The sequence below is a fragment of the Halichoerus grypus genome, chromosome 7 (assembly GCF_964656455.1).
Source record: "Halichoerus grypus chromosome 7, mHalGry1.hap1.1, whole genome shotgun sequence".
NCBI classification, from domain to species: Eukaryota; Metazoa; Chordata; class Mammalia; order Carnivora; family Phocidae; genus Halichoerus; species Halichoerus grypus.
Window position 1 is genome coordinate 154,704,995 of NC_135718.1, and position 26,156 is coordinate 154,731,150.

Genomic DNA, 26,156 nt, shown 5'->3' on the forward strand with positions numbered 1-26,156 from the left:
CAACAGTCCCAGTGCCCTCAACCTCTCTGTTTTCTGTTCAGTTCATCACGTTGGCTGTTCTCTGCTATGGCTCTCCTCCTTCCACCATCATCCTCCCTACAAAGGGAAACTGCTATAGGACTATTCTTATTTTTTTTAATTTTATTTCTTTATTTTTCTTTTTATTTTTTCTTAAGTAGGCTCCACACCCAGCGTGGAGCCCAACACAGGGCCTGAACGCACAACCCTGAGACTTGAGCCAAGATCAAGAGTTGGACTCGAAACTGATTGAGCCACCCAGGCGCCTTCTTTTTTTTTTTTTTCTTTCTTTTTTTCTTTTCAGTTTTCTCAGGGATCACAGTGCTGTCCTATTGTCCAGTGTCTGCTAAGTGTTTCATAAACTTTCTCCAGGTTTATAGTAGTTTACTATATTTCTAATAGTTTCTGTCAGGAGGACAAGTCTGGTATCTGTTACTCCATCACAGTCAGATGAGGAAGTCCCGTACCTTGTGTTTTACTTGCTGTCTTGTTCTTTAAATAGCCAATAATAAACATTTCCTTTAAACTTGTCTTTCTAGCTTTACTGAAGCAGCAGTTGAGATTCCCAGTCCTCCTGAAACCCCAGCCAAGCCTCCTGAACCTGAAAATACCTTGCAGCCTGTGCTTTCTCTCATCCCAAGGGAAAAGAAGGCCCCACGTCCCCCAAAGAAGAAGTATCAGAAAGCAGGGCTGTATTCTGACGTTTACAAAACTACAGAGTAAGTAGTATTACCTATCAGCTGACATGCTTTACAGACCTATTATTCTTCCATGTTCGAAAAAACAGTTTGAGTATCAGAAAACAGAATACAAGTGTAATGTACACAAGTGTAATGTACACAAATATGAAGCTCAGCACAAACACCTTGGTGTTCACTTTTCTCATGATACTGCACTGTGTTGTTTGGGGCTGATTATTTTCTCAGATCTTTTTCTGGGGTGGTTGGTTTTTGTTTGTTTGGGTATTTTATTTAAATTCTAGTTAGTTAGCATAGTATAACACTAATTTCAGTATCTTCCCTCATCTTTATCTTCTCTCTGCCTAAATTATATATCTATAGTTTGGATTCTAATGGTGCCTTTTTTCTTAATTAAACATAAGAAAAATGGCACTATGTGTGTATCTCTAATGACCTTGATGATTTTCTGTATTCATTCTTCATTCATTGAATGCTTTCTTGTTTCCAGACACTTTGTCAGATGAGTAAAATATACTTCTTGTAAGAACGTCCTCTTCCCTTGGGAAGGTACAGCTGAAGAAGCGCTCTTAAGAATATGTAGGGCTTGGGGGCGCCTGGCTGGCTCAGTCGTTAAGTGTCTGCCTTCGGCTCGGGTCACGTTCCCAGGGTCCTGGGATCGAGCCCCACATCGGGCTCCGTGCTCAGCGGGAAGTCTGCTTCTCCCTCTCCCTCTGCCTCTCCCCCTGCTTGTGTGCGCTCGCTTTCTCTCTCTCTCTCTCTCAAATAGATAAAAAATCTTTTAAAATACATATATATATATATGTAGAGCCTGAAGAGATACCACCTGTCACTGAGTACGAGGTATCTCATAGAATACAGTTGATTTAGGTTCTGGAAGTTCAATACTAGTTTGCAAGGTAGAAAAGGGCATTCCAGTTAAAGAGGATAGCCTGTCCTAGGCACATACAGGATGCAAAGATTTTTCAGTGCTTCTGAAATATAGTGGTGTTGTGGAAAATAAGCATTGCATGATAGGGATCACAAAACCATGGACCTAACGGACTCTAAGATACTTACCTCGTTAAGCTGTAGGAAATTAAATAGGATATTTTTAGGAAAGGAAAAATGCAAGTATGTGTTATAAGATGAACTCTAGCAGCAGAGCGGAAAATGAATGGGGGGTGACTAATGGCAGAAACGCAGTGTCCCTCAAAAGGTCGTGAGGGTCTGAATTTTGGCCAGAAAGAGTGAAATTGAAAGAGGAAAGATTAGATTTTAGAGCTATATCTTACTTGGTGTGGTTAAAGTGATCTCTATGTAAACCACAGCACCTTATTTTGCATTGAAAAGATTTTCTATTGGGACACATGGGTGGCTCAGTCGGTTAAGCGTCCACCTTTCAGCTCAAGTCATGATCTCAGGGTCCTGGGATAGAGCCCTGCATTGGGCTCCCTGTTCAGCGGGGAGCCTGCTTCTCCCCCTGCCTGCTACTCCCCCTGCTTGTGTGTTCTCTCTCTCTCTCTCTGACAAATAAATAAATAAAATCTTAAAAAAAAAAAAAGATTTTCTATTTATTTGCCACTGAAGTAGATGCCACATAAGCTCTTTGTACTCTATTCCTGCTTCTTGGATCATGAAAATGTTTTATGCGTTAAGCTTATTAGTTTCAGCTCCCAATAATAGGAAATTCTCTCAAATATCCAAGACTTGAAGAAGATAGACATTCATTTTCCTTTAATGTAAAAAAGGTTATGAAGTACACACTTCAGGGTTAATGTGGGAACTTCACAGTATCTTCAGGGATCTAGAATCCTTTCTTTCTGTTCTTCCGTCTCAGCATTAAGCTTCCATTTCTGTGGTTACCTGTTATTCCAACATAGCTGCTAGAGTTCAGCCATAAGGTCATCATTTTAGAAAGCAGAAAAGAAAGGGAGTATAAAAAGCATGCAGCTTCTTCGCAAGGAAACAGTATGAAGTGAATGTGTCTTCCCATCCCCGACCCCAAAATTCATAATTCGAATCCCTAGTCCCTGATGTGATGGTATTTGGAGGTAGGACTTTTGGGAAGTAATTAGGTCATGAGGGGGTAACCCTGGTGAATAGGATTAGTGTCCTTAGAAGAAACAACAGAGAGATGATCTCTCTCCACTGTGTGAGGAGTAGCAGGAAGGTGGCATTGCAAGCCAGGAAGAGTGTTCTCACTGGAATTCAACCCTGATCTTGGACTTCCCAGCCTCCAGAAGAGTGAGAAATAAAAATTTGTTTTTGAAGCCACCCATTAATGTATTACAGCAGCCCAAACTGACTAAAAAAAGAAGCTTACAAAATATAGTCCCTGGCTAGAACATAATCATGGAACCACACTTCAGCCACATCAGGCTGGGAAATAATGGTTAATATTTCAGATGATGATGCCTAAAAAAAAATTAGCATTCTGTAACTATAAATGAGAAAATGGAAATGTATTTTGGAAAGAGCTATTTTAATTATAATTTTAAGCAATGTTTTTTCTCAGTTTTCTGCTAAAAAATTTTAAGTTCAAGTTTTATTTCTGTTTGTACTAATGTACTTTTTGTGAATTAAATCCCTTAAAAAAGGAGATTAATAATAAAGTCAGACTGTGAGTCAAAAGATCAGTATCTTCAACCACATCAGTGTTTTAAAATGTCTCTCATCAGGGGAGGCCTGGGTAGTTCAGTCGGTTAGCGTCCGACTCTTGATTTTGGCTCAGGTCATGATCTCAGGGCTGTGAGATCAAGCCCCGTATCAGGCTCTGCGGTCAGTGAGGAATCTGCTTGAGATTCTCTCCCTTTCCCTCTCCCTTCCCCTTGTTTATGTAAGAACGAGCTACTCACCTCTTAGAAATGAGGAAGACAATGGGTTTATTTTGGAATATTTTGAAGAAACTGATCAGACTGATACATGTATACATTCTTACAAACTGTGAAGCCAGTGTATTTTTGTGGGCTGGTTGGTTATTGTTTGTAGCAATTTGGGTTTTTTTCTTTGTTTTGTTTTTTAATTAATAAATAATTATTTAGAGCAGTTTTAGTTTAATAAAATTAATATAAAGTGACAAGAGTTTGCATACAACTCCTGGCCCACACAGCCTCTCCTACTTTCAACATCCTGCACCACAGTGTTAGATATATTATGATCAGGAACCTACACTGTGACACATCATTATCCCCCCAAAGTCCATAGTTGACATTAGAGTTCACTCTTGGTGTTATATGTTGTATGGGTTTTCATAAATGTATGACGTGTATCCACCACCATAATATCACACAGAATGATTTCCCTGCCCCAAAAGTCCTCCATGCTCTGTCAGTTTGTTTTGGGGCCACAGAATGGTACAAAGAAATTGCAGAGTTACTCTTTTGTATGTAAATTATCATAGGTTTTAAAAAGTTATGAGGGGATATGATTTCACTCACACATGGAATTTAAAAATGAAACAAAACAAAGGAAAAAGAATGAGACAAACCAAGAAAGAGACTCTTCACCCTAGAGAATACACTGATGGTCACCAGAGGGGAGGTGGTGGGTGGGGCAGCAGGGGAAATAGGTGATGGGAGAGGAAGGAGTGCACCTGTCATGATGAGCACTAGGTGATAATGGAAGTGTTGAATCACTGTATTGTACACCTGAAACTAATATTACACCACGAAATAGAGTAATTGCAGTGTCAGGGTGTTGGAAAGGGTGGGCTATTGAAACTGTTGATGTTATGGGGCGCCTGGGTGGCTCAGTCGTTAAGCGTCTGCCTTCGGCTTGGGTCATGATCCCAGGGTCCTGGGATCGAGCCCCACATCAGGCTCCCTGCTCAGCGGGGGGCCTGCTTCTCCCTCTCCCACTCCCCCTGCTTGTGTTTCCCTCTCTCGCTGTGTCTCTCTCTGTCAAATAAATAAATAAAATCTTTAAAAAAAAAAGAAAATGTTGATGTTCAAATTGAAAGGGATTAAAGATTGGGTAGATGGTATGAATTCAAGGACAGGGCGAAAGTCAGTGATGATCCCAGTGTTTCATTTTGTATTCCTGGTTGGATAATGATGTCATTAGTGAAAATACCAGAAACAAGTGTTATAGACAGTACTCCTTGGTTTAAGAAAACCTGCATTATTAATATACCTTTATTTAGGTACCAAAGAATGTCTAGTAATACAGTCAACAGATTACTAACAGAGGTTAACCTGCTTAGTTTTCTGTGCCTGCTCTAGCAAGTTACTTAAGTTACTTGAAGGAACACAGATTTATCATCTTACAGTTCCTGGGGTCAGAAGTTCAAACTTAGTCTCTCTAGGCTAAAATCAAGGTGTTGGCAAGGCTGCATTCCCTCTGGTGGCTCTAGAATAGAATCCTTTTCCTTGCCTTTCCAGCTTCAAGAGGCTACCCACATTTCTTGGATTGGGGCCCCTTCTGTCTTCAAAACCAGCAATGACAGATTGAGTCCTCCCATTTTATCACTTCAACCTTATTCTCTTGTCACTGACTTTGCCTGTTTTATGTTCCTCTTTCATTTATAAGCTCCCTTGTGATTATATGGGGCTCACCCAGATAATCCAGAATAATCTCCCCATCTCTAAATCAACAGATAAGACACCTTAATTCCTTCTGCATGTTCCCAGCTTCTGGGGATGGCAGTGTGGGCGTGGAGAAAGGGTGGGTGTTCCTGCGCCTACTCGACCACTCTAGGCTATGGGATTTAAAACAGGGAAGTGGGGTTTGCACTTCTTATTTTATGTTTGTCTGTATTTCTTGAAGTTATAAAAAGGCTGTATTACTTTTGGAATTTAAATTTAATTTTATCTAAAAGGAATTTAAAAGAATATGTTAAATCAGATATATATCAAGTGAATTGGAGATTGAACTTCAGACTTGAGTATTTTGGTGAGAGTATTTTGAGTATTAGTTTCTCTGAAATCATAAAAATGAAACTTTATGAATAAAATGAAGCTGTTGAACTATATACTTTGTATATTGATGGGAGTACTGAAGCTAATAAAAGGTTAAATGACTCAGGTCACACAGATCATTTTTAGGTAAACTAGGTTGAAAATTCAGCTTATCTGATTTTTATTTCTGTCACTTAGAAAATGAAAGTAACCCTAGTAAAGGTTTTCTTTTATATCATTTTATCTTTGGGGCACGTGGGTGGCTTAGTTGGTTAAGCAACTGCCTTTGGCTCAGGTCATGATCCCGGGGTCCCGGGATCGAACCTCACATCCAGCTCCCTGCTCAGCGGGGAGTCTGCTTCTCCGAACTCTGCCCCTCCCCCTGCTGGTGCTTCCTCTCCCTCTCTCTCTCTCAAATAAATAAATAAATCATTTTATCTTTATTGAGCTATAATTGATATCCAACATCATGTAAATTTCAGGTATGCAACATAATGATTTAATATTTGTATATATTTGTGAAATGATCACCACAATAAGTCTACTTAACCTCTGTCAGCATACGTAGTTACAAAATTTTTTCTTGCCATGAGAATTTTTTTTTTAAGATTTATTTTTAAGTAATCTCTACACCCAGCATGGGGCTCAAACTCATAATCACAAAATCAAGAGATACATGTTCTACTCACTGAGCCAGCCAGGTTCCCCGCCATGAGAACTTTTAAGATTTCTTTTCTTTTTTCCTTTCCTTTCCTTTCCTTTTCTATTCTATTCTTTTTAAGATTTATTTATTTATTTTAGAGAGGGCGAGAGCATGGGTGAGTGGGGGAGGGGCGGAGGGAGAGAATCTCAAGGAGATCCCCGCTGAGTGCAGAGCCGTCTCAATTTCACGACCCTGAGATCATGACCTGAGCCAAAATCAAGAGTGTGATGCCCAACTGACTGAGCCATCCTGGTGCCTCAAGATTTATTTTCTTAGCAACTTTCAGATATACAATCTTGCATTATTAACTGTAGTTGCCGTGCTCTACATGACATTACATCCCTATGGCTAGTTTGTTTATATAACTGGAAGCTTGGGCCTTTTGACTCCCTTGACCCATTTCACCCATCCTGGGCCCCCAAAGACCCCTGCTTCTGGCAACACCAATATGTTTTCTGTGTCTATGAGCTTGGTGTTTTGTTTTTTGGGTTTGGGGTTTTGGGGGTTTTTTTTTAGATTCCACATATAAGTGAAATCATACAGTATTTTTTTTCTCTGTTTGACTTCCTTCACTTACATGATGCCCTCAAAATCCATCCATGTTGTTGCAAATTGCAAGATTTCATTCATTTTTGTGGCTGAAAAATATTTCATTGTAAATAGATATATATTTACATTTACATTTATATATATGTTTTCTTTATCCATTCATCCATCCAGGGACATGTAGGTTGCTTTCATATATTATAAATAGTGCTGCAGGGAACATGGGGGTGCAGATATCTTTTCCAGGTAATATTTCCATTTTCTTTGGATAAATACCCCAGAAGTGGAATTGCAGGATCATATGGTTAGTTATATTTTTAATTTTTTGAGGAATCTCCATGCTGTTTTCTTTTCCACAGTGGCTGCAGCAGTTTGCATTCCCACCAACAGTGCACATGGACTCCCGTTTCTCCACTCCTTCCCAGCATGTTATTTCTTGTATTTCTCATCTTTTTGGTAACAGCCATTCTAACAGGTGTGAGGTGATAGCTCATTGTGGTTTTGATCTGCTTTTCCCTGATGATGAGTGATGAGCATCTTTTCATGTGTCTGTGAGGCTTCTGTATGTCTTTGGGAAAATGTCTATTCAGGTCAGATCCTCTGCCCATTTTTTTAATCGGATTGTTTGTTTTTTTACTGTTCTATGAGTTCTTTATATATTTTGGATATTAACCTATTATCAGATAGATGATTTACAAATATTTTCTCTCATTCGGTAGATTGCTTTTTCATTTTGTTGGTGGTTTCCTTTGCTGTACAGAGGAGCTTTAGTTTGACATAGTCCCACTTGTTCATTTTTGCTTTATTTGCCTTTACTTTTGGTGTCAAATTCAAAAAATCATTGTCAAGACTGATGTCCCAAGTAAAGTGTTAAAAACAAAAGTACCTTCGTGTTTAATGTATTTTAATTAATTAATTAATATTGTGGTTAAATATATTATGACATGAAACTAACCATTTTAATAATTTTAAGTGCACTGTTCAGTGGCATTAAATACACTACCTTGTTGTGCAGCCACCATCACTGTCCATCTCCAGAACTTTTTCATTGTCCCAAGCTGAATGTTTATCTCTACAGTATGCATTCCAGCCTCTCCTCCACTGCTGTCCACGTGAAATGATACGTGTAGAAGGACTGGCACACGGGAGGTGTTCAGTGTCTTCTGCGTCTCACTCTCCCCAAGAGTGTGTCTCCCGTCCTTTCTTTTTCTAAACAGTTTTATTGAGATGTAATTCACATACCATACAATTAACCTATTTTAAGTGTAGAAGTTAATAGTTTTTGGTATGTTACATTAATTTTTACCACGTAAGTATAAATACTTATATAACATAAATTTTATATGAATTTATGTATTTATGTTATATTTTATTATTGAAATTTCTTATTGTGGTAAAATACCAGAATTTGCCATTTTCACCGTTTTTAAGCGTACAATTCAGTGTCATTAATTGCATTCACAATGTTGTGCAGTCTTTACCACCATTTTTCCAACATTTTTCTTTTCTTTCTTTGTTTCTTTAAAGATTTGATTTGTGAGAGAAAGTGAGAGAGAGAGCACGAGCGGGGAGAGGCAGAGGGAGAGGGAGAAGCAGGGAGCCTGATGTGGGGCTCAGTCCCAGGACCCTGGGATCATGACCTGAACTGAAGGCAGACGCTTGACTGACTGAGCCACCCAGGTGCCCTCCAACATTTTTCATTCCCCCAAACAGAAGGTCTAACCATTAAGCAGTAACTCCCCACACCCCAGCCTCTAATGGCTAATGTGCTTCCAGTTTCTGTCAGTTTGCCTTTCGTAGCTGTACCATGTAAGTGAAATCATACAATATTTGTGCTTTTTTTTTTGTCTAGATTTGTTAATAGTGTCTTCAGTGTTCATGTATGTTGTAGCATGTGTCAGAACGCCATTCGTTTGTACGACCGTATAACATTCCATTGTGTGGATGGGCCACAGTTTGTTTACTCTCTAACCTGTTGAGGAACGCTTGGGCTGTTTCTACGTTTTGGTTCTTGTGAATCATGCTGCAGCAAACTGGCAGAGGTGTATTTGTTCAAGTCCCTGATTTCAGTCCTTTGTGGATATACTTAGGAGTGAAATTGCCAGATCCTTGTATGTTTAGTTTTTTAAAGAACCACCAAACTTTTGCACAGTGGCTGTACCATTGACATGGATTGTGCAGTACTGATTTGAGATCTTCTGCTTGAACGTATGTGTGTTTTACCTGTAAATTTCCTTCTTACTGTTGCTTTTACTGTATCAGATAAATTTTGGTTGTTTGTGTTTTCATTCTCATTAATTTCCAGATACTTTCCAATTTCCCTTGTGATTTCTTGTTTGACCTATTGGTTGTTTAAGAATATGTTGTTTGAGGGGCACCTGGGTGGCTCAGTCGTTAAGCGTCTGCCTTCGGCTCAGGGCATGGTCCCGGGGTCCTGGGATCGAGCCCCGCATCGGGCTCCCTGCTCAGCGGGAAGCCTGCTTCTCTCTCTCCCACTCCCCCCTGCTTGTGTTCCCTCTCTGGCTCTCTCTCTCTGTCAAATAAATAAAATCTTAAAAAAAAAAAAAAAAAAAAAGAATATGTTGTTTGATTTCCACACGTTTGTGAATTTTCCAGATTTCCTGATCAGAAAAAAATATTCTGTACAATTTCAGTCTTTAAATCTATTAAGACTTATTTTGTGGCCTAATATATGACCTATCTTCGAGAATTTTCTGTGTGCGTTTGAGAAAACTATGTAATCTGTTGTTGCATGGAGCGTTCTTTATATTTCTGTTAGATCTAATTGGTTTGTAATGTTCAAATCCGTATTGATCTGTGTGGTTGTTCTAACCATTACTGAAATTGGTTAAAGGCTCCAGCTATTCCTGTACAGCTGTCTGTTTCTCCCTTCAATTCTGTGAATACTTCCTTCATACATTTTGGGTCCTTTGATGTTTGCTGAGTATAATGATTACTGCTTCTAAGTGAACGGACTTTTGTCAATATTTGTCCTCCTGTGTGTCTCTTTCTCTTTTTTTTTTTTAAAGATTTTATTTATTTATTTGACAGAAGCGAGAGAGGGAACACAAGCAGGGGGAGTGGGAGAGGGAGAAGCAGGCTTCCCGCTGAGCAGGGAGCCCGATGTGGGGCTCGATCCCAGGACCCTGAGATCATGACCTGAGCTGAATGCAGACGCTTAACTGACTGAGCCACCCAGGCGCCCCTGTCCTCCTGTGTCTCTTCTAACAGTCTTTGATTTCAAGTCTCTTTTGTCTGATACTATAGTATAGTCATTCTGCTCTCTCTTGGTTGCTATTTACTTGGAGTATCTTTTTTCCATCCTTTTCCTTTCAGCCTGTTTGTTTCCTGATCTAAAGTGAGTCTCTTGGAGCTCCTGGGTGGCTCAGTCAGTTGAGCATCTAACTCTTGATTTCAGCTCAGGTCATGATCTCAGGGTCTTGAAATTGAGCCCCACGTCTGGGTTCTCTCTCTCCCTCTGCCCCTCCCCCTGCTCACACCTACAAGCGTGCTTTCTCTCTCTCTCTAAAATACATAAATAAAATCCTTAAAAAAATAAAGTGAGTCTCTTATAGACAGTATGTATAGTTAAATCATGTTTTTTATCCATTTTGTTTCTGTGCATTTTGTTTGGAGAGTTTAATCGACTTACCTTTAAAATAATTACCAATTGGGGCGCCTGGGTGGCTCAGTCGTTCAGCGTCTGCCTTCAGCTCAGGTCATGGTCCCAGGGTCCTGGGATCGAGCCCCGCATCGGGCTCCCTGCTCGGCGGGAAGCCTGTTTCTCCCTCTCCCACTCCCCCTGCTTGTGTTCCCTCTCTCACTGTGTCTCTCTCTGTCAAATAGATAAAATCTTTAAAAAAATAAATAAAATAATTACCAATAAGGAAGGACTTACACTTGCCATTTTGTTATTTCCCCTATGTCTTACAGCTTTTTGACCCTCATGTCCTCCATTAACGGTCTTCTTTTCTGCTTAGTTAATCTTTTTGTAAAAGTGACACATTTTGATTCCCTCCAGTCCCTTTTGGGTGTATTCTGTAGCTATTTTCTCCGTGGTTACCATGGAAATTACATATAACTTCCCAAAGATATAACTATGTAATTTGAATTGATACCAAGTTAATTTCAGTTATATACAAAAGCTGTACTCCTATAAAGCTCATATCCCCCTTTTATGTTACCAATGTTACAAATTATTTCTTTATTTTTTGTGTGCCCAGAAACATACATTTATAAGTACTTTTTATGCAGGTCTTCTAAATCCTGTTTCCTATTCTCTTTTTCTGTAGTTTCTCATCATGATTAAAGAATAACAGGCTCTTCTTGCCTCTTTCTTTCCTATAAGAAAATTAAAAAATCATTTTTTTAAATAATAAATGATACTTGTCAACAGCCACATTCGGAAAGTTACTTGTTTTTATAAAAGAAGCAAATAAGAAGGCATTAACAGAAAGGATTAAAGAACTCTCCACATGTGATTTGGCCTCTCATGTGGAGTAGAGCCATCAGGCCATCACTGTGTATGTTTGCGGAAATTATAAATCATGATGTGTTAAAGCTCAGTCTTCCACTTAGGAATGGAGATGGGTTAGGAGGGAGTCGACAATCACATTGACATTCTGCTCTCTTTTATAGAAGCTTCACTGCCCCATGTTCATGGCCAGGGAAAAAGTGTGTTTGCAGCTGCCGTTAACTAGGCAGCAGCTGTGTTGCTCTATCCCCCTCTAGTGGTAGTAAAGTGACTTCATTAACGATTGTTATTTCTGACTTGACTGTTCTTAATGTAGGCCTGACAGGCTTAACAGATAACAAGATTTAATATAGTCTAATAAATAACAAGATCTAAGATGCTTCAAAAAATTATATTCTCGGGGCGCCTGGGTTGTTCAGTCGGTTAAGCGTCTGCCTTCGGCTCAGGACATGATCCCGGGGTCCTGGGATCGAGCCCCGCATCGGGCTCCCTGCTCAGCGGGGAGTCTGCTTCTCCCTCTCCCTCTGCCACTCACCCTGCTTGTGCTCTCTTGCTCACGCTCACTCTCTCTCTCAAATAATTAAAATCTTTTTAAAAAATTAATACAAAAAAATTATATTCTATACATACAATGGAATATTATTTACCCTTAAAAAGGAAGGAAATTTGGAAATCTTCTACAAAATATATGTGCACACACCCATGTGTATTAATATTCTACTACCGTGTAACAAAATTACCACAATCTTAGCAGTTTAAAACATCACCCACTTATTATCTCGCAGATAATTTCCCCAGAATTTCAGGAGTCTGGGCACTTCAGCTCTGTGTCTCACAAGGCTTGAATCAAGGTATCAGCTGCGTCTACGATCTCATCCAAGGCTCGACATTCTCTTCCAAACTCATACTAATTTTCTTGTAGTTGCAGAGCTCAGTGGTGGCTTTCTTCTTTAAGGGCAGCAGCAAAGAGAAAGAGTCTGCTTCTTCAGGTCTCTGAGCTCAGGGAAAACCTAAGCCCTTGTTAAGATACAATTCATATACCATACAGTTAACCCATGTTAATATATACACTTCAGTGACTTTTGGTATATTCACAGAGTTGTACATTCATCACCACAGTCAATTTTAGAACATTTTCATTATCCCAAAAAGAAACTCCACATGCTTTAGTGATCTCCCCTAATTTTCTCATCTACTTTCATCTACTTTCTGTCTCTGTAAGTGTAACTTTTCTGGGCATTTCATAAATGGAATCATATAATATCGGCTTCTTTGTGACTCATTTATTTCACTTAGCATATTGTTTCCAAGGTTCATACATGCTGTAATATGTATCATTTCCTTTTTCTTCCAAAATAATGTTCCGTTGTTGGATATACCACATACCCCATTTCATTTACCCATTTGTCAATTGGTGGACATTTGGGCTATTTGTACTTTTCTCTTTTTTTTTAAGATTTTATTTCACAGAGAGCGGGCACAAGCAGGGGGAGGGGCAGAGGGAGAGGGAGAAGCGGGCTCTCTGCTGAGCAGGGAGCCCGCCTGATGCGGCGCTCGATCCCAGGACCCTGGGATCATGTCCTGAGCCGAAGGCAGACGCTTAACCGACTAGCCACCCAGGCGCCCCATGAGTTATTTGTACTTTTTTGCTATCGTGATTAATGCTATTATGAACATTTTCATACATCTCAAAATACAGTTTTTATAGTCTCATAATAACTGAGTGTGTAGATACATCGTAGTTTATCCAACCAGCCTGCCAGGAAAAGGGCATTTCAGTTGTTCCTAATGGTTCCTACTATAGATAATGCCCAGGGGCGCCTGGGTGGCTCAGTCAGTTAAGCGTCTGCCTTCATCTCCGGTCATGATCCTGCGGTCCTGGGATTGAGCCCCACATTGGGCTCCCTGCTCAGTGGGGAGTCTGCTTCTTCCTCTCCCTCTGCCCCCTCCCCGCTTGTGCTCTCTCTGTGTCAAATAAATGAATGAATGAATGAATGAATGAATAAATAATAGAGAGAGAGAGAAATAATACCCAATATGTCCCTATATTGTTTGATATTTTAGAGATCTATCCTCAGGGTAAGTTTGGAGAAGTAGAGTTACTGAATTCAATAGTAAGTGTACATATAATTTTGTAAATATTGCCTGATTATGCTTCTATTACAGTTGTATCCTTTTGCAGTCTTTCTAGAAATATCTGAGAGTGGCTATTTTTCCACAGCCCTAATTATGTTGTCAAACTTGTAAATTTTTATCAATGTGATAAGTGTGAAATGTTATGTCCAGGGAGTTCTAATTTGCATTTTTCTCATAAGTGAAATTGTTGAGGATCTTTTCATATATATACAAGTCATTTAATTATCTTTTTCTGTGAATTGTCTATTTTTTTCCCCCATTTTTCTCTCAGCTTACCAGTCTTTTCTTTTTCCCCCTTGATTTTTAAAAGGCCCTTATAGGGGCGCCTGGGTAGCTCAGTTGTTAAGCATCTGCCTTCGGCTCAGGTCATGGTCCCAGGGTCCTGGGATCAAGCCCCGCGTCGGGCTCCCTGCTCAGCGGGAAGCCTGCTTCTCCCTCTCCCACTCCCCCTGCTTGTGTTCCCTCTCTCACTGTGCCTCTCTCTGCCAAATAAATAAAATCTTCAAAAAAAATAAAAATAAAAGGCCCTTATACATTAAGGAAATTTGCCCTTTGTGATATAAATTGCAAATATGTTTTGTCAGTTTGTCATTTTTCTTTTGTGCTTACTGGCCACGTGTCTTTGGTTATCCCAGTAGCACATATGTTGAACCACTGTAGCTTTGTGGGAAATTTTAAATCAGGAAATATGATTCCTCTAACTTTGGCTGTTCTGGTTTTTCCCATCTTTGGCTAATTCTGGATCCCTTGATATTTTCAGATGAATTTCAGGATCAGTTTATTGATTTCTGCAAAAACAGTCAGCTGGGCTTTTGGAAAGTATCTGTACATCAATTTGGGGGCGGGCTTTACAACCCTAACAGTATTAAGTATTCTTAACATGGGATATTTTCCTAGTTATTTAATCATTTGAAATCTCTTTTAACAATGTTTTTAGTTTTCCGTGTACAGGTTCTGCACTTCTTCTGTTAAGCATATTCCTAAGCATTTTATTCTTTTGAAGCTTGTAAATGGAATTTTTTTTTAAGATTTTATTTATTTATTTATTAGAGAGAGAGAGAGCATGAGCCGGGGATAGGGGCAGAGGGAGAGGGAGAAGGTAACTCCACGCTGAGCAGGGAGCCCGATGTGGGGCTCAACCCCAGGACCCCGGGATCACGACCCAAGCTGAAGGCAGACGCTTAACCAACTGAGCCACCCAGGAGCCCCATAAATGGAATTTTTTTTTTTCATTTTTGGATATTTATTGCTAGTATATAGAAATACAATTGATTTTTGTATATTGATCTTGTATCCTACAATCCTGCAACCTTCCTTAACTCAGTTATTAATCCTAATAGTATTTTAATGGATTCTGTCATTTGTCTGTGGACTTTGCTTATAATGATTGTTTTTATCATGCAAAGTTTATAGTGCTTTGCATTTTGATTTTCTGTTTTTATCATGTTTCTGGATTTTTTTTAAGTTTTTACTTATTTATTTAAGTAAACTCTGCACCCAACATGGGGTTTGAACTCATGACCCAAAGATCAAGTGTTGCATGCTCTTCTGACTGAGCCAGCCAGGCACCTTGTGTTTCTGGATTTTTGAGTCATAATTAAATAAGCTTTCCCACACCCTGTTGTTGTTTTGTTTTGTTTTTTATTTTATTATGTTAGTCACCATACACTACATCATTAGTTTTTGATGTACTGTTCCATGATTCATTGTTAGCATATAACACCCAGTGCTCCATGCAATACGTGCCCTCAATACCCATCACCAGGCTAACCCATCCCCCCCCACCCCCCTCCCCTCTAAAACCCTCAGTTTGTTTCTCAGAGTCCATAGTCTCTATGGTTCATCTCCCCCTCCGATTTCCCCCCCTTCCTTTTTCCCTTCCTACTATCTTCTTTTTTTTTAACATATAATATATTATTTGTTTCAGAGGTACAGATCTGTGATTCATCAGTCTTACACAATTCACAGCACTCACCATAGCACATACCCTCCCCAATGTCCATCACCCAGCCACCCCATCCCTCCCACCCCCCACCACTCCAGCAGCCCTCAGTTTGTTTCCTGAGATTAAGAGTCTCTTATGGTTTTTCTCCCTCTCTGGTTTCATCTGGTTTCATTTTTTCCTCCCTTCACCTGTGATCCTCTGTCTTGTTTCTCAAATTCTTCATATCAGTGAGATCATAAATACTTGTCTTTCTCTGATTGACTTATTTCGCTTAGCGTAATGCCCTCTAGTTCCATCCACATTGTTGCAAATGGCAAGATGTTAATTTTTTGATGGCTGCATAATACTCCGTTGTATATATACACCACATCTTCTTTATCCATTCCTCTGTTGATGGACATCTGGGCTCTTTCCATAGTTTGGCTATTGTGGACATTGCTGTTATAAACATTGGGGTGCACGTACCCCTTCGGATACATTTGTATCTTTGGGGTAAATACCCAGTGGTGCAATTGCTGGGTCGTAGGGTAGCTCTATTTTCAACTTTTTGAGGAACCTCCATACTGTTTTCCAAAGTGGCTGCACCAGCTTGCATTCCCACCAACAGCGTAGGAGGGTTCCCCTTTCTCTGCATCCCCGCCAACATCTGTCCTTTCCTGATTTGTTAATTTTAGCCATTCTGACTGGCCACACCCTGGTTTTAAAGGAATTAAGAAATTTAGCCTTGGGGCGCCTTGGTGGCTCAGTCATCAAGCATCTTCCTTAGGCTCAGGTCGGGATTCTGGGGTCCTGGGACCGAGTCCCACATCGGGCTCCCTGCTCCGCGGGAAGCCTGCTTCTCCCTCTCTCACTACCCCTGCTTGTGTTCCCTCTCTCACTGTGTCTCTCTCTGTCAAATAAATAAATAAAATCTTTAAAAAAAAAGAAAAAAGAAATTTAGCCTTGTTTACTTCTAGTAATTTTTTTTCTTTTTAAGTAGGCTCTACACCCAATGTGGGGCTCGAACTTACGACCCAGAGATCAAGGGTCTCATGCTGTACGGACTCAGCCTACCAGGCGCCCCTCTTCTATTGTTTAATATTGATTTTCATATCTGGTTCCCTGGTCTGTTTGCAGTTTATTCTGGTCTATAGTATTGGTAGGCTATATAATCATTGGCTAAACTGAAGAAGAAAGTTAATATTTGCCCACTATGTGTTAGTTACTGTGCTAAGCACTGTACATATATTATCTTATTTAATCCATTCAGCTGTGCTTAAAGGACTTAAATACCGTTTGATTGTAAAAATATGGTTGACTTGTCTGGAACATTTGATTAATTCCTACTTACATGGAATGCTTGCTCTAGATAAACATGTATATTTTGACATTACATACTTTATGAGATAAAACATCAGGGCTGGTAAATTTTACATAGTAATCTGAAAATGTAATCTTAACTTTTTACTTTGTTTAAAAATGTGTCATACTCCTCAGTGCTTTTAAGTTGTGAGGTAAAATGGTTTTAATAGGAGGGTTAGGGACAGACGGCATCACAAAGAAATATGCTTTCATATCCCCCCCCCCCCCCGAGTATCCCACCCCCAGTACAAACACTGCCGTGCTGTTGAGCATGAAAGAGTATGGCAGGGGTTCATTCATGCCCCTTCTGTCTGTAGGTTTTGTTCTGAAATACTTTAGCCAGGTATGATTGTAATTTACGTTTTAACCGGTAATAGGATTTTCCTTTTACTAGGATTCTGGAAGTCTCCCTATCGATAGTTGTACTATAAAATCATGTAAATTTACATTAATCTAAACAATAAAATTAGTAAGATAAATCAGTTATAGAAAGTAGTATTTGTTGGTAGTGTGTTGAGAGAAATGTTAACATTGTCAGCAAGGTTGTTTGTGAAATTAGTATTTTCAAAAGTTTAACTGCTTGTGGTGTACAGAGAGATTGTTTAGGGAGAAAGAGGCTAGAGTCACATGATTCTTAAATTCAGTAAGGGAAGTTCATTAAGTTGTGATTATAGAATTAGTCTCAAATCCCAACTCCATCACTCACTAACTAAGTATATGCATTTGGGCATGTTACTGAGCCTAGGTCCTCAGTGTCCTCATCTAAAACAGTGGCACTGATGAAGAGGACCTATTTCATAGACCTGTGGAGGATTAAATGGTTTATACATATGAAGTAAGTATTCAGTAAATTTTTAAAATGTCTTACTCCATTGTCACTAATTGTGACCTCAGATGAAATTAACTCCTCCAAGACTCTTACTTCCTCCTGCATACAGTAATATGACTTCATCGGGATTGTTATTCCTCTACTTAGATTTCTTTTAAGATACAGTTATTTTCTACATAACATCCAAAAGATCCACCATGATCTAGTATAACCTATTTTTCTAGTTTTATCTCCATTACACTCCTTAAAGATTTTTTATTTGTTTGAGAGAGAGTGCATGTGCAAGCAAGCATGCAAGAGCAGGGGAGGGGGCGAAGGGGAGGGAGAGGGAAAGAATCTCAAGCAGACTCCCCGCTGAGCATGGAGCGGGACATGGGGCTCAATCCCACAACCCTGAGATCATGACCTGAGCTGAAACCAAGAATCAACGCTTAACCAACTGAACCACCCAGGCGCCCCTTGTTACACTCCTCAATCTATTCATTCCTCTTACCCACAACATCTGATAATTTTCCCTGGAGCAATTTGCTCCGTCCTTTCCTCTCAGCATTTGTCCTAGGTGTTTGCCCTATGTGGTAAAAACTACCTTCCTCCTTCCCATTTACTTGTCAAATCCCACTCATTCTTTCAAATCTTATTCAAAATCTGAAATGTTTTCTCATTAAATAAAAGTGTCCTTAATTCTCCTCTAGTTGAAATTAATTTTACTTTTCTTTTTCCGCTAGTAAAGCTTAGTAGCACCTTATGAGGTATGAGTTTAATTGCATTCTGAGAGGTAATCTGGGCATGTTTGCTTCCATAAACTTCTTTAGGCCATGAGTTCACTTCGTTTGTCTTATAAATCTTACAGAATCTAGTGGTTTTTAAAATACATTTTAAAAGAAAAGGAATAGAACCAACTGCCTGAATTCCTAAAATATAATACATTGGACTTAAAATCTTAGAAAATTTTAAATTCTAAGAGTAGCATCTGCCCTCTTACTTGGCAACAAATATGAAAGGACATTATTTCAGTTTATGCTTTTCCTATTCACCTAAGAAATACACTCCAAAATGCAGTAAATGCCAGATTTTGTCTTGAAAATTTGTATTGTGGGTGTGTATAAAAAAACAGTTTCTGTGGTCAATTATTATTACAGTTTGTATGCTCCCTTGACATTTATAGAGAGCTCTTACATACATTGTCATTTAAGTCAATTATATTTAAGTGCATCTGTCATAGTCCTAAACTCTTAGAGATTCAAAGCACAACAATCTTTCAGATATGTTCTATTATGTTTTCCACTACAACAGTGTTTTAATTTAACTCCAATACAGTTTTTTTTACATTTCACCATGATTTGGGTCCTATCTTTCCTGTAGTTATTTGGTGTTAAAGAAATATATTTAAACACGAATCTAAATAAATTCTATTACCAGAGTAAATTAGATTATTATACAAAATTTGATATTTTCCCTATTTCATATATTTGTTCTCTATTTTTATGTATAGTCTGTGATAACTCAATAGATGATCACAAGATTGTACAGAAACACTATATACCTTTCATCCAGATTCATCCAGTGTTGATACTAAGCCACTTCTTTCTCTATTTCCCTCCCTGCCTCACCTCTTCTCTCTTGTGTGTGTATGTCTCTCACTCTCTCTCTCTCACACACACACACACACACACTTTTTCCTCTGTTATTTGATGATAAGAAGTTATAGACATTCTGACACATTACTCATAAATATTTCAATATGTATTTCCTAAGACCAAAGGACATGTTCTTATATAAACAGTATACAGATATTAAATTTAGGATCTTTAACATCACTACTGTACTTTTACCTAATGTACAGTTCATAATCAGCTTTCACTCATCATGTCAATAATGTCCTTTATAGGGGCGCCTGGGTGGCTCAGTTGGTTGAGCAACTGCCTTCGGCTCAGGTCATGATCCTGGAGTCCCTGGATCGAGTCCCGCATCGGGCTCCCTGCTCGGCAGGGAACCTGCTTCTCCCTCTGACCCTCCCCCCTCTCATGTGCTCTCTCTCATTCTCTCTCTCTCAAATAAATAAATAAAATCTTTAAAAATAATAATAATAATAATAATAATGTCCTTTATAACAACTTTTTTTAACAGATTCAGGATGCAGTATATGATCATGTATTACATCTCGTTGACGGGTTTGCTTATTCTCCTTTAATTTGGAACAGTGCTTCAGCCTGTGTTTGTCTTTCATCATTGACACTTTTGAAAAGTACAGAAGAGTTGTTTCATAAAAGGTCGTTAAATTTGAGTTTTTCTGGTGTTTCTTCATGAATAGATAGTTTGTGCATTTTTGGCAGGAGCACCACAAAATTGTGATGTTTTCTTCTTAGTGAATCAGGAAGCATAGGGTATCACCGTGCCATTGGTGATGCTCACTTTGATTGGCCACTGTGCCATCCAGCAGGTTATTTCATTGTGAAGTTTGAGTTTTCCTATATAATAATAAGTAATGTTTGCAGAGATGCTTTAAAAGTATGTTTTCAAACTTTCACCCGGTAGTTTTAGCATCTGTATCTAATTTCTAAATTTTACATTCTTTTTCTAGTTTGAAATATAATTGACATATAAAATATTGGTTTCAGATATATAACATAATGATTCAATTTGTATGTATTACTGTGAAATGATCACCATCACCACACATACTTACAATTTTGTTTCTTGTGATAAGAACTTTTAAGATCCACCACTCTCTTAGCAACTTTCAACTATGCAATACAGTATTATTAACTGAGGCCCCCACACTATGCACCACATCCCCAGGAATTGCTTATTTCATAACTGGAAGTTGGTTATCTTTTGACCACCTTCACGAATTTCACCCACCCTGCAACTCTGCCTCTGGCAACTACCAGTCTGTTTTTTATATCTGTGAGTTTGGGGTTTTGTTGTTGTTCTTGAAGATTACACATATGCGATAGATTGTATGGCATTTGTCCTTCTCTGTCTCACTTATTTCACTTAGCATAATGCTTCAAGGTCCATCTGTGCTGTGACAAATGACAGGACATCCTTGTTTGAGAGAGAGTGAAGGGGAGGGAGAGAGAGTTTGTTGTTTTTTTTTTAATTTATTTGGGGGAAAAAAAGATTTATTTATTTGAGAGGGTAGGGGAGAGGGGCAGAGAGAGACAGTCTTAAGCAGACTTCATGACACTGAGATCACGACCCGAGCCAAAACCAAGAGTCGGTCACTCAACAAACTGCACCACTCAGGCGCCCCTGAACGTCCTTCTTTTTTATGACTAAATAGTACTCTTGTTTTTATGTGTGTACATACATACACACATTTTCTTTATCCTTTCATCCGCCAGTAGACACTGATGTTGTTTCCATGTTTTGGCTGTTGTAGATAATGCTGTAGTGAACACGAGGGTGCAGATCCTGTTTGTGTTTCCATTTTCTTTAGATAAATACCCAGAGATGGAATTGCTGGGCAATATGGTGGTTCTTTGAGGAATCTCCATGAAGTTCTTCATAGTGGATGTACCAATTTACATTCCCACCAATAGTGCACAAGGGTTAGCTTTTCTCCACATCCCCCAACACTTGTTATTTCTTGTTTTTTTGACAGTAGCCATTCTAGCAAGTGTGAGATGATATCTCATTATGGTTTTGATTTGCATTTCTGTGATAATTCTTGATGTTGAGCCCCCTTTTTCACATAGCTGTTGGCCATTTGTATGTCGTCTTTGACATATTCAGATACTGTGCTCATTAATTGGATCATTTGTTTTGTTGATACTGGGTTATATGAGTTCTTTATATATTTTAGATATTAACCTCATATGATTTACAATTACTTTCTGTCATTCTGTAGTTTGCCTTTTCATTTTGTTGGTGGTTTCCTTTGCTGTACAAAAGCTTTTTAGTTTAAGGTAGTGTCACTTGTTCATTTTTAAATGCTTTTGTCACCCTTGTTTCTGGTGTCAAACCCAAAAATCATCACCAACACTGACATCAAGGAACTTACCCCCTGTGTTCTCTTCTAGGAACTTCATAGTTTCAGGTCTTCCCTTTCAAGGCTGTGATCCCTTTTGAGGTGATTTTTGTGTGTGGTGTATGATAGGAGTTCAATTTGATTCTTTTGCATGTGGCTGTCCACTTTCCTCACCATTTATTGAAGAGACCACCAGTTCTCCTTCGTATGTTCTTGGCTTCTTGGTCATAAATTAATTGACCGTTTGTGCTTGTGTTTATTTCTGGGTTCTCTCTTATGTTCTGTTCATATGTGTGTGTGTTATTATACCAGGACTATACTATTTTGATTACTGTAGCTTCGTAGTATAGCTTGAAATCAGGAAGTGTGGTTCCTCCAGCTTTTTTATTCTTTTTCTATTGCTTTGGTCTTTTGTAATTCCACACAAATTTTGGGCTTGTTTGTTCCGTTTCTGTGAACATGCCAGTGGAATTTTGACAGGCATTGCACTGAATCTGTAGATTGCTTTGGATAGCATGGACATTTTTTTTTTTTTTTTTTTAAGATTTTATTTATGTATTTGAGAGAGAGTGAGAGAGAGCATGAGAGGGGAGAGGGTCAGAGGGAGAAGCAGACTCCCCGCTGAGCAGGGAGCCCGATGTGGGACTCGATCCTGGGACTCCAGGATCACGACCTGAGCTGAAGGCAGTTGCTTAACCAGCTGAGCCACCCAGGCGCCCCTGGATAGCATGGACATTTTAACAGTATTCTTCCAGCCCTTTAACATGGATTATCTTTCAGTTAATGATGCCTTCTTCAGTTTCTTTTATCAGTTTTTAGTGTACAGGTCTTTCATCTTTTTGGTTAAATTTGTTCCTATGTATTTTATTCTTTTTGCTGCTATTGAGAATGAGATTGTTTTCTTAATTTCTCTTTCTGATAGTTCATTATTAGTGTATAGAAATGCAACTGATTTTTTATATTTTGATTTTTTTATCCTTCAGCTCCTGAATTTATCAGGTCTAACAATTTTTGTGGAGTATTTAGGGCTTTCTAAATGTAGTATCATGTCATTTGCAAATAGAGACAGTTTTACTTCTTCCTTTCCAGTTTGGATACTTTTTATGTCTTGCCTAATTGCTCTGGCTGGGACTTTCAGTTCCATGTCCAATTAAAGTAGTGAGAGTGGGCATCCTTGTCTTGTTCCTGATCTTGGAGGAAAGCTCTCAGTCCTTTACCACTGAGTGTGTTGTTAGCAGTGTGCTTCTCATAGACAGCCTTTATTATGTTGAGGTACATGCCTTTATGCCCACCTTTGGAGAGTTTTTATCATGAATGGATGTTGAGTTTTGTCAAATGCTTTTTCTGCAGCTGTTGAGATGATCATATGATTTGTGTCCTTTGTTTTAGTTATTGTGGTATATCACATTGATTGTTTTTGCAGGTGTTACCATATTTATCCATGGAATAAATCCCCACTTGATCTTGGTGTATGTTCCTTTTAATGTATCTTTTTATTTGTTTTGCTGATAGTTTGCTGAGGATATTTGCATCTCTGTTCATGAGGAATATTGGCCTGCAATTTTGTTTTCTTTTAGTGTCCTGGTGTGGCTCTTTATTCTGTTCTCCTGATCTATCTTGTCTGTTTTTGTGCCATTACCATACTTTTTGTTTACTACAGCTTTGTAGTATATCTTGAAATCTGGAACTGTGATACATCCAGCTTTGTTCCTCTTTCTCAAGATTGCTTTGGCTATTCAGAGTCTTTTATGGTTCCATACAACTTTTAGGATTATTTGTTCTAGGTCTGTGAAAAATGTTGTTGGTATTTTTTTTACGTTTATTTATTCATTTATTTAAGCAATCTCTACACCCAATATGGGGCTCAAATTCACAACCCCAAGGTCAAGAGTCGCAGGCCCTTGCAACTAAGCCAGCCAGGTGCTCCATGTTGTTGGTACTTTGATAGGGATTGCATTGAATCTGTAGAATGCATTGGCTAATATGGACATTTTAACATTAATTCTTCTAGTGCATGAGCATGGAATGTCATTCCCTTTGTTTGTGTCATCTTCAGTTTCTTTTATCAGTGTCTTACAGTTTTCGGAGTGTAGGTCTCTCACCTCCTTGGTTAAATTTATTCCTAGTTATTTTATTCTTTTTGGTGCAGTTGTGTATAGGATTATTTTCTTAATTTCTGTTTCTGCTACTTACTTATTTAGTGTATAGAAACGTAGCTGATTTCTGTGTATTGATTTTCTTTTATTTATTTATTTATTTACTTATTTACTTATTTATTTGACACAGAGAGAGAGACAGCGAGAGAGGGAACACAAGCAGGGGGAGTGGGAGAGGGAGAAGCAGGCTTCCCGCGGAGCAGGGAGCCTGATGCGGGGCTCGATCCCAGGACCCTGGGATCATGACCTGAGCCGAAGGCAGACGCCCAACGACTGAGCCACCCAGGCGCCCCTGTGTATTGATTTTCTATCCTACAACTTTACTAAAGTCATTTATTGCTTCCAGTAATTTTTTGGTGGAATCTTTAGGGTTTTCTATGTATAGTAGTATGTCATCTGCAAATATGGACAATTAACTTCTTCCTTACCAATTTGGATGCCTTTTCCCTTTTTTTACATGTCTGGTGTTTTGGTTAGGACTTCCAGTATTAGAAACTGGAGAGAGTGGGCATCCTTGTCTTGTGCCTGATCTTCGAAGAATTAGTTTATTCTTTTTCTGGTTCCTTGAGGTGTAAAGTTACATTGTTTGAGATCTTTCTTATTTCTTAATGTAGGCCGTTAATCACTATGAACTTCCCTCTTGTAACTGCTTTTGCTATATTCCCTAATTTTGATGGATTGTATTTCCATTTTCATTTGCCTCAAGATTTTTTTTTTCTTTTTGATTTCTTCATTGGCCCATTGTTGTCCAGTAGCATGTTTTCTAATCTCCACATATTTGTGAATTTTCCAGTTTTCTTCCTATAGTTGATTTCTACTTTAATACCACTGTGGTTGGAAAATATGCTTGATATGATTTCAGTCTTCTTAAATTTATCAAGATTTGTTTTATGACCTAACATTTGATCTGTCTTGGATAATGTTCCATGTGTACTTGAGAAGAATGTGTATTCTGTTGCTTTTGGATGGAATGTTCTGTATAAGTCTAAGTGTGTTTAATTAGAAGCCTACCCCTTGAGGCCATACCTATGAAGATAAGATAATAGGCCTGTTTCATGGAGAGACTGGGCATTTCTGTCTCCTGCCTATGAGCTGCTGGATGGGGGGGCAGGTAGCTGGTTAAAAACTGTTTCTCTGTTTGTTACAGTCCCTTAATAAACTGGTGAATGGGGGCACCTGGGTGGCTCAGTCGTTAAGCGTCTGCCTTCGGCTCAGGTCATGATCCCAGGGTCCTGGGATCAAACCCCGCATCGGGCTCCCTGCTCTGCGGGAAGCCTGCTTCTCCCTCTCCCACTTCCCCTGCTTCTGTTCCCTCTCTCACTGTCTCTCTCTCTGTCAAATAAATAAATAAAATCTTAGTAAATAAATATAAACTGGTGAATGTAAGTGCCTGAGTTCCATGAACCGCTCTTGCATATCAATCAGATGCGAGGAGGAGGGTCATGGGAGCCCCTGGTTTGTAGCCAAATAGGGCAGAAGTTATGAGTAATGTAGGGACCTAGTACTTGTTGTGATTAGCATCTGGAGTGGAGCTGGGGCCAGTCTGGTGGGACTGAGCCCTTCACTGTGGGATTGATGCTGTCTCTAGGTCGGTAGGATCAGAACTGAGTTAAATTGTAAGACACCCAGCTGGTGTCTCAGAGAATTGCATGGTGTGGAGTAAAACCCCACATTTGGTGACCAGAAGTGTCAGAAGTGCAGTGTTCTGTGTAAAAATAAAGGAGACACGCAGGAAAGAAACTCATACAATAGGAAAGAACTGGGTTTTTTTTTTTCTTTTTGTTTGTCTTTTGTTTTCTACATAGGAAGGAAAAAACTGGGTTGTTTTCCTAAACAGGAACCTAAAACGCATTTTATATTATATATATGTATATAATATTATGAATAATTTTCTAGCTAGGCCAACTAATGTGCATTTTATTTATTTATTTATTTTATTTTTATTTTTTTTACAAAAACTTGATTAAGGGATGCCTGGGTGGCTCAGTCGTTAAGCTTCTGCCTTTGGCTCAGGTCATGTGGGTTTGGAGCCCCAGGTCGGACTCCCTGCTCAGTGGGAAGCCTGCTTCTCCCTCTCCCTCTCCCCCTGCTTGTGTTTCCTCTCTCGCTGTGTCTCTCTGTGTCTAATAAATAAAATATTTTTTAATTTGATTGTTTTTCTGTAGGCTTATAATCTATATTAACATTTATAGGACATTTTTCTAAACTTAAGACATTTAGAACAGTATACCAGTTAACGAGTATTTCCTTCCTGTTTGCACAAGTATAGTCTATTAACTTGGGGGTTATAGAAAGAAAAGGTCTTTATCATTCATTAAAGATAAAATATTTATTACATTTAAATAAATTTCAGTTCTGGTGATTACTTCTTATTTTGCTGGTCTTGCGTTAAGCAGCCTAGTTTCATAAATTGATTTGTTTCTCAGATAAAAATGCCCTGGAACCTCTACCTCTGACCCT

The 26,156-nt window shown here is 38.9% G+C and overlaps 1 protein-coding gene across 6 annotated transcripts in view; it reads left to right on the plus strand.

Annotated features, from left to right (window-relative positions):
* Window positions 1-26,156, plus strand: part of ASH1L (ASH1 like histone lysine methyltransferase) — a 193,922-nt gene that overhangs the window by 100,316 nt on the left and 67,450 nt on the right. For all 6 annotated transcript variants that reach the window (XM_078078563.1, XM_078078561.1, XM_078078559.1 and 3 more), the window contains one exon: window positions 558-737. In XM_078078563.1, the coding sequence (XP_077934689.1) occupies window positions 558-737 (180 nt within the window). The remainder of the gene's footprint in view (window positions 1-557; window positions 738-26,156) is intronic.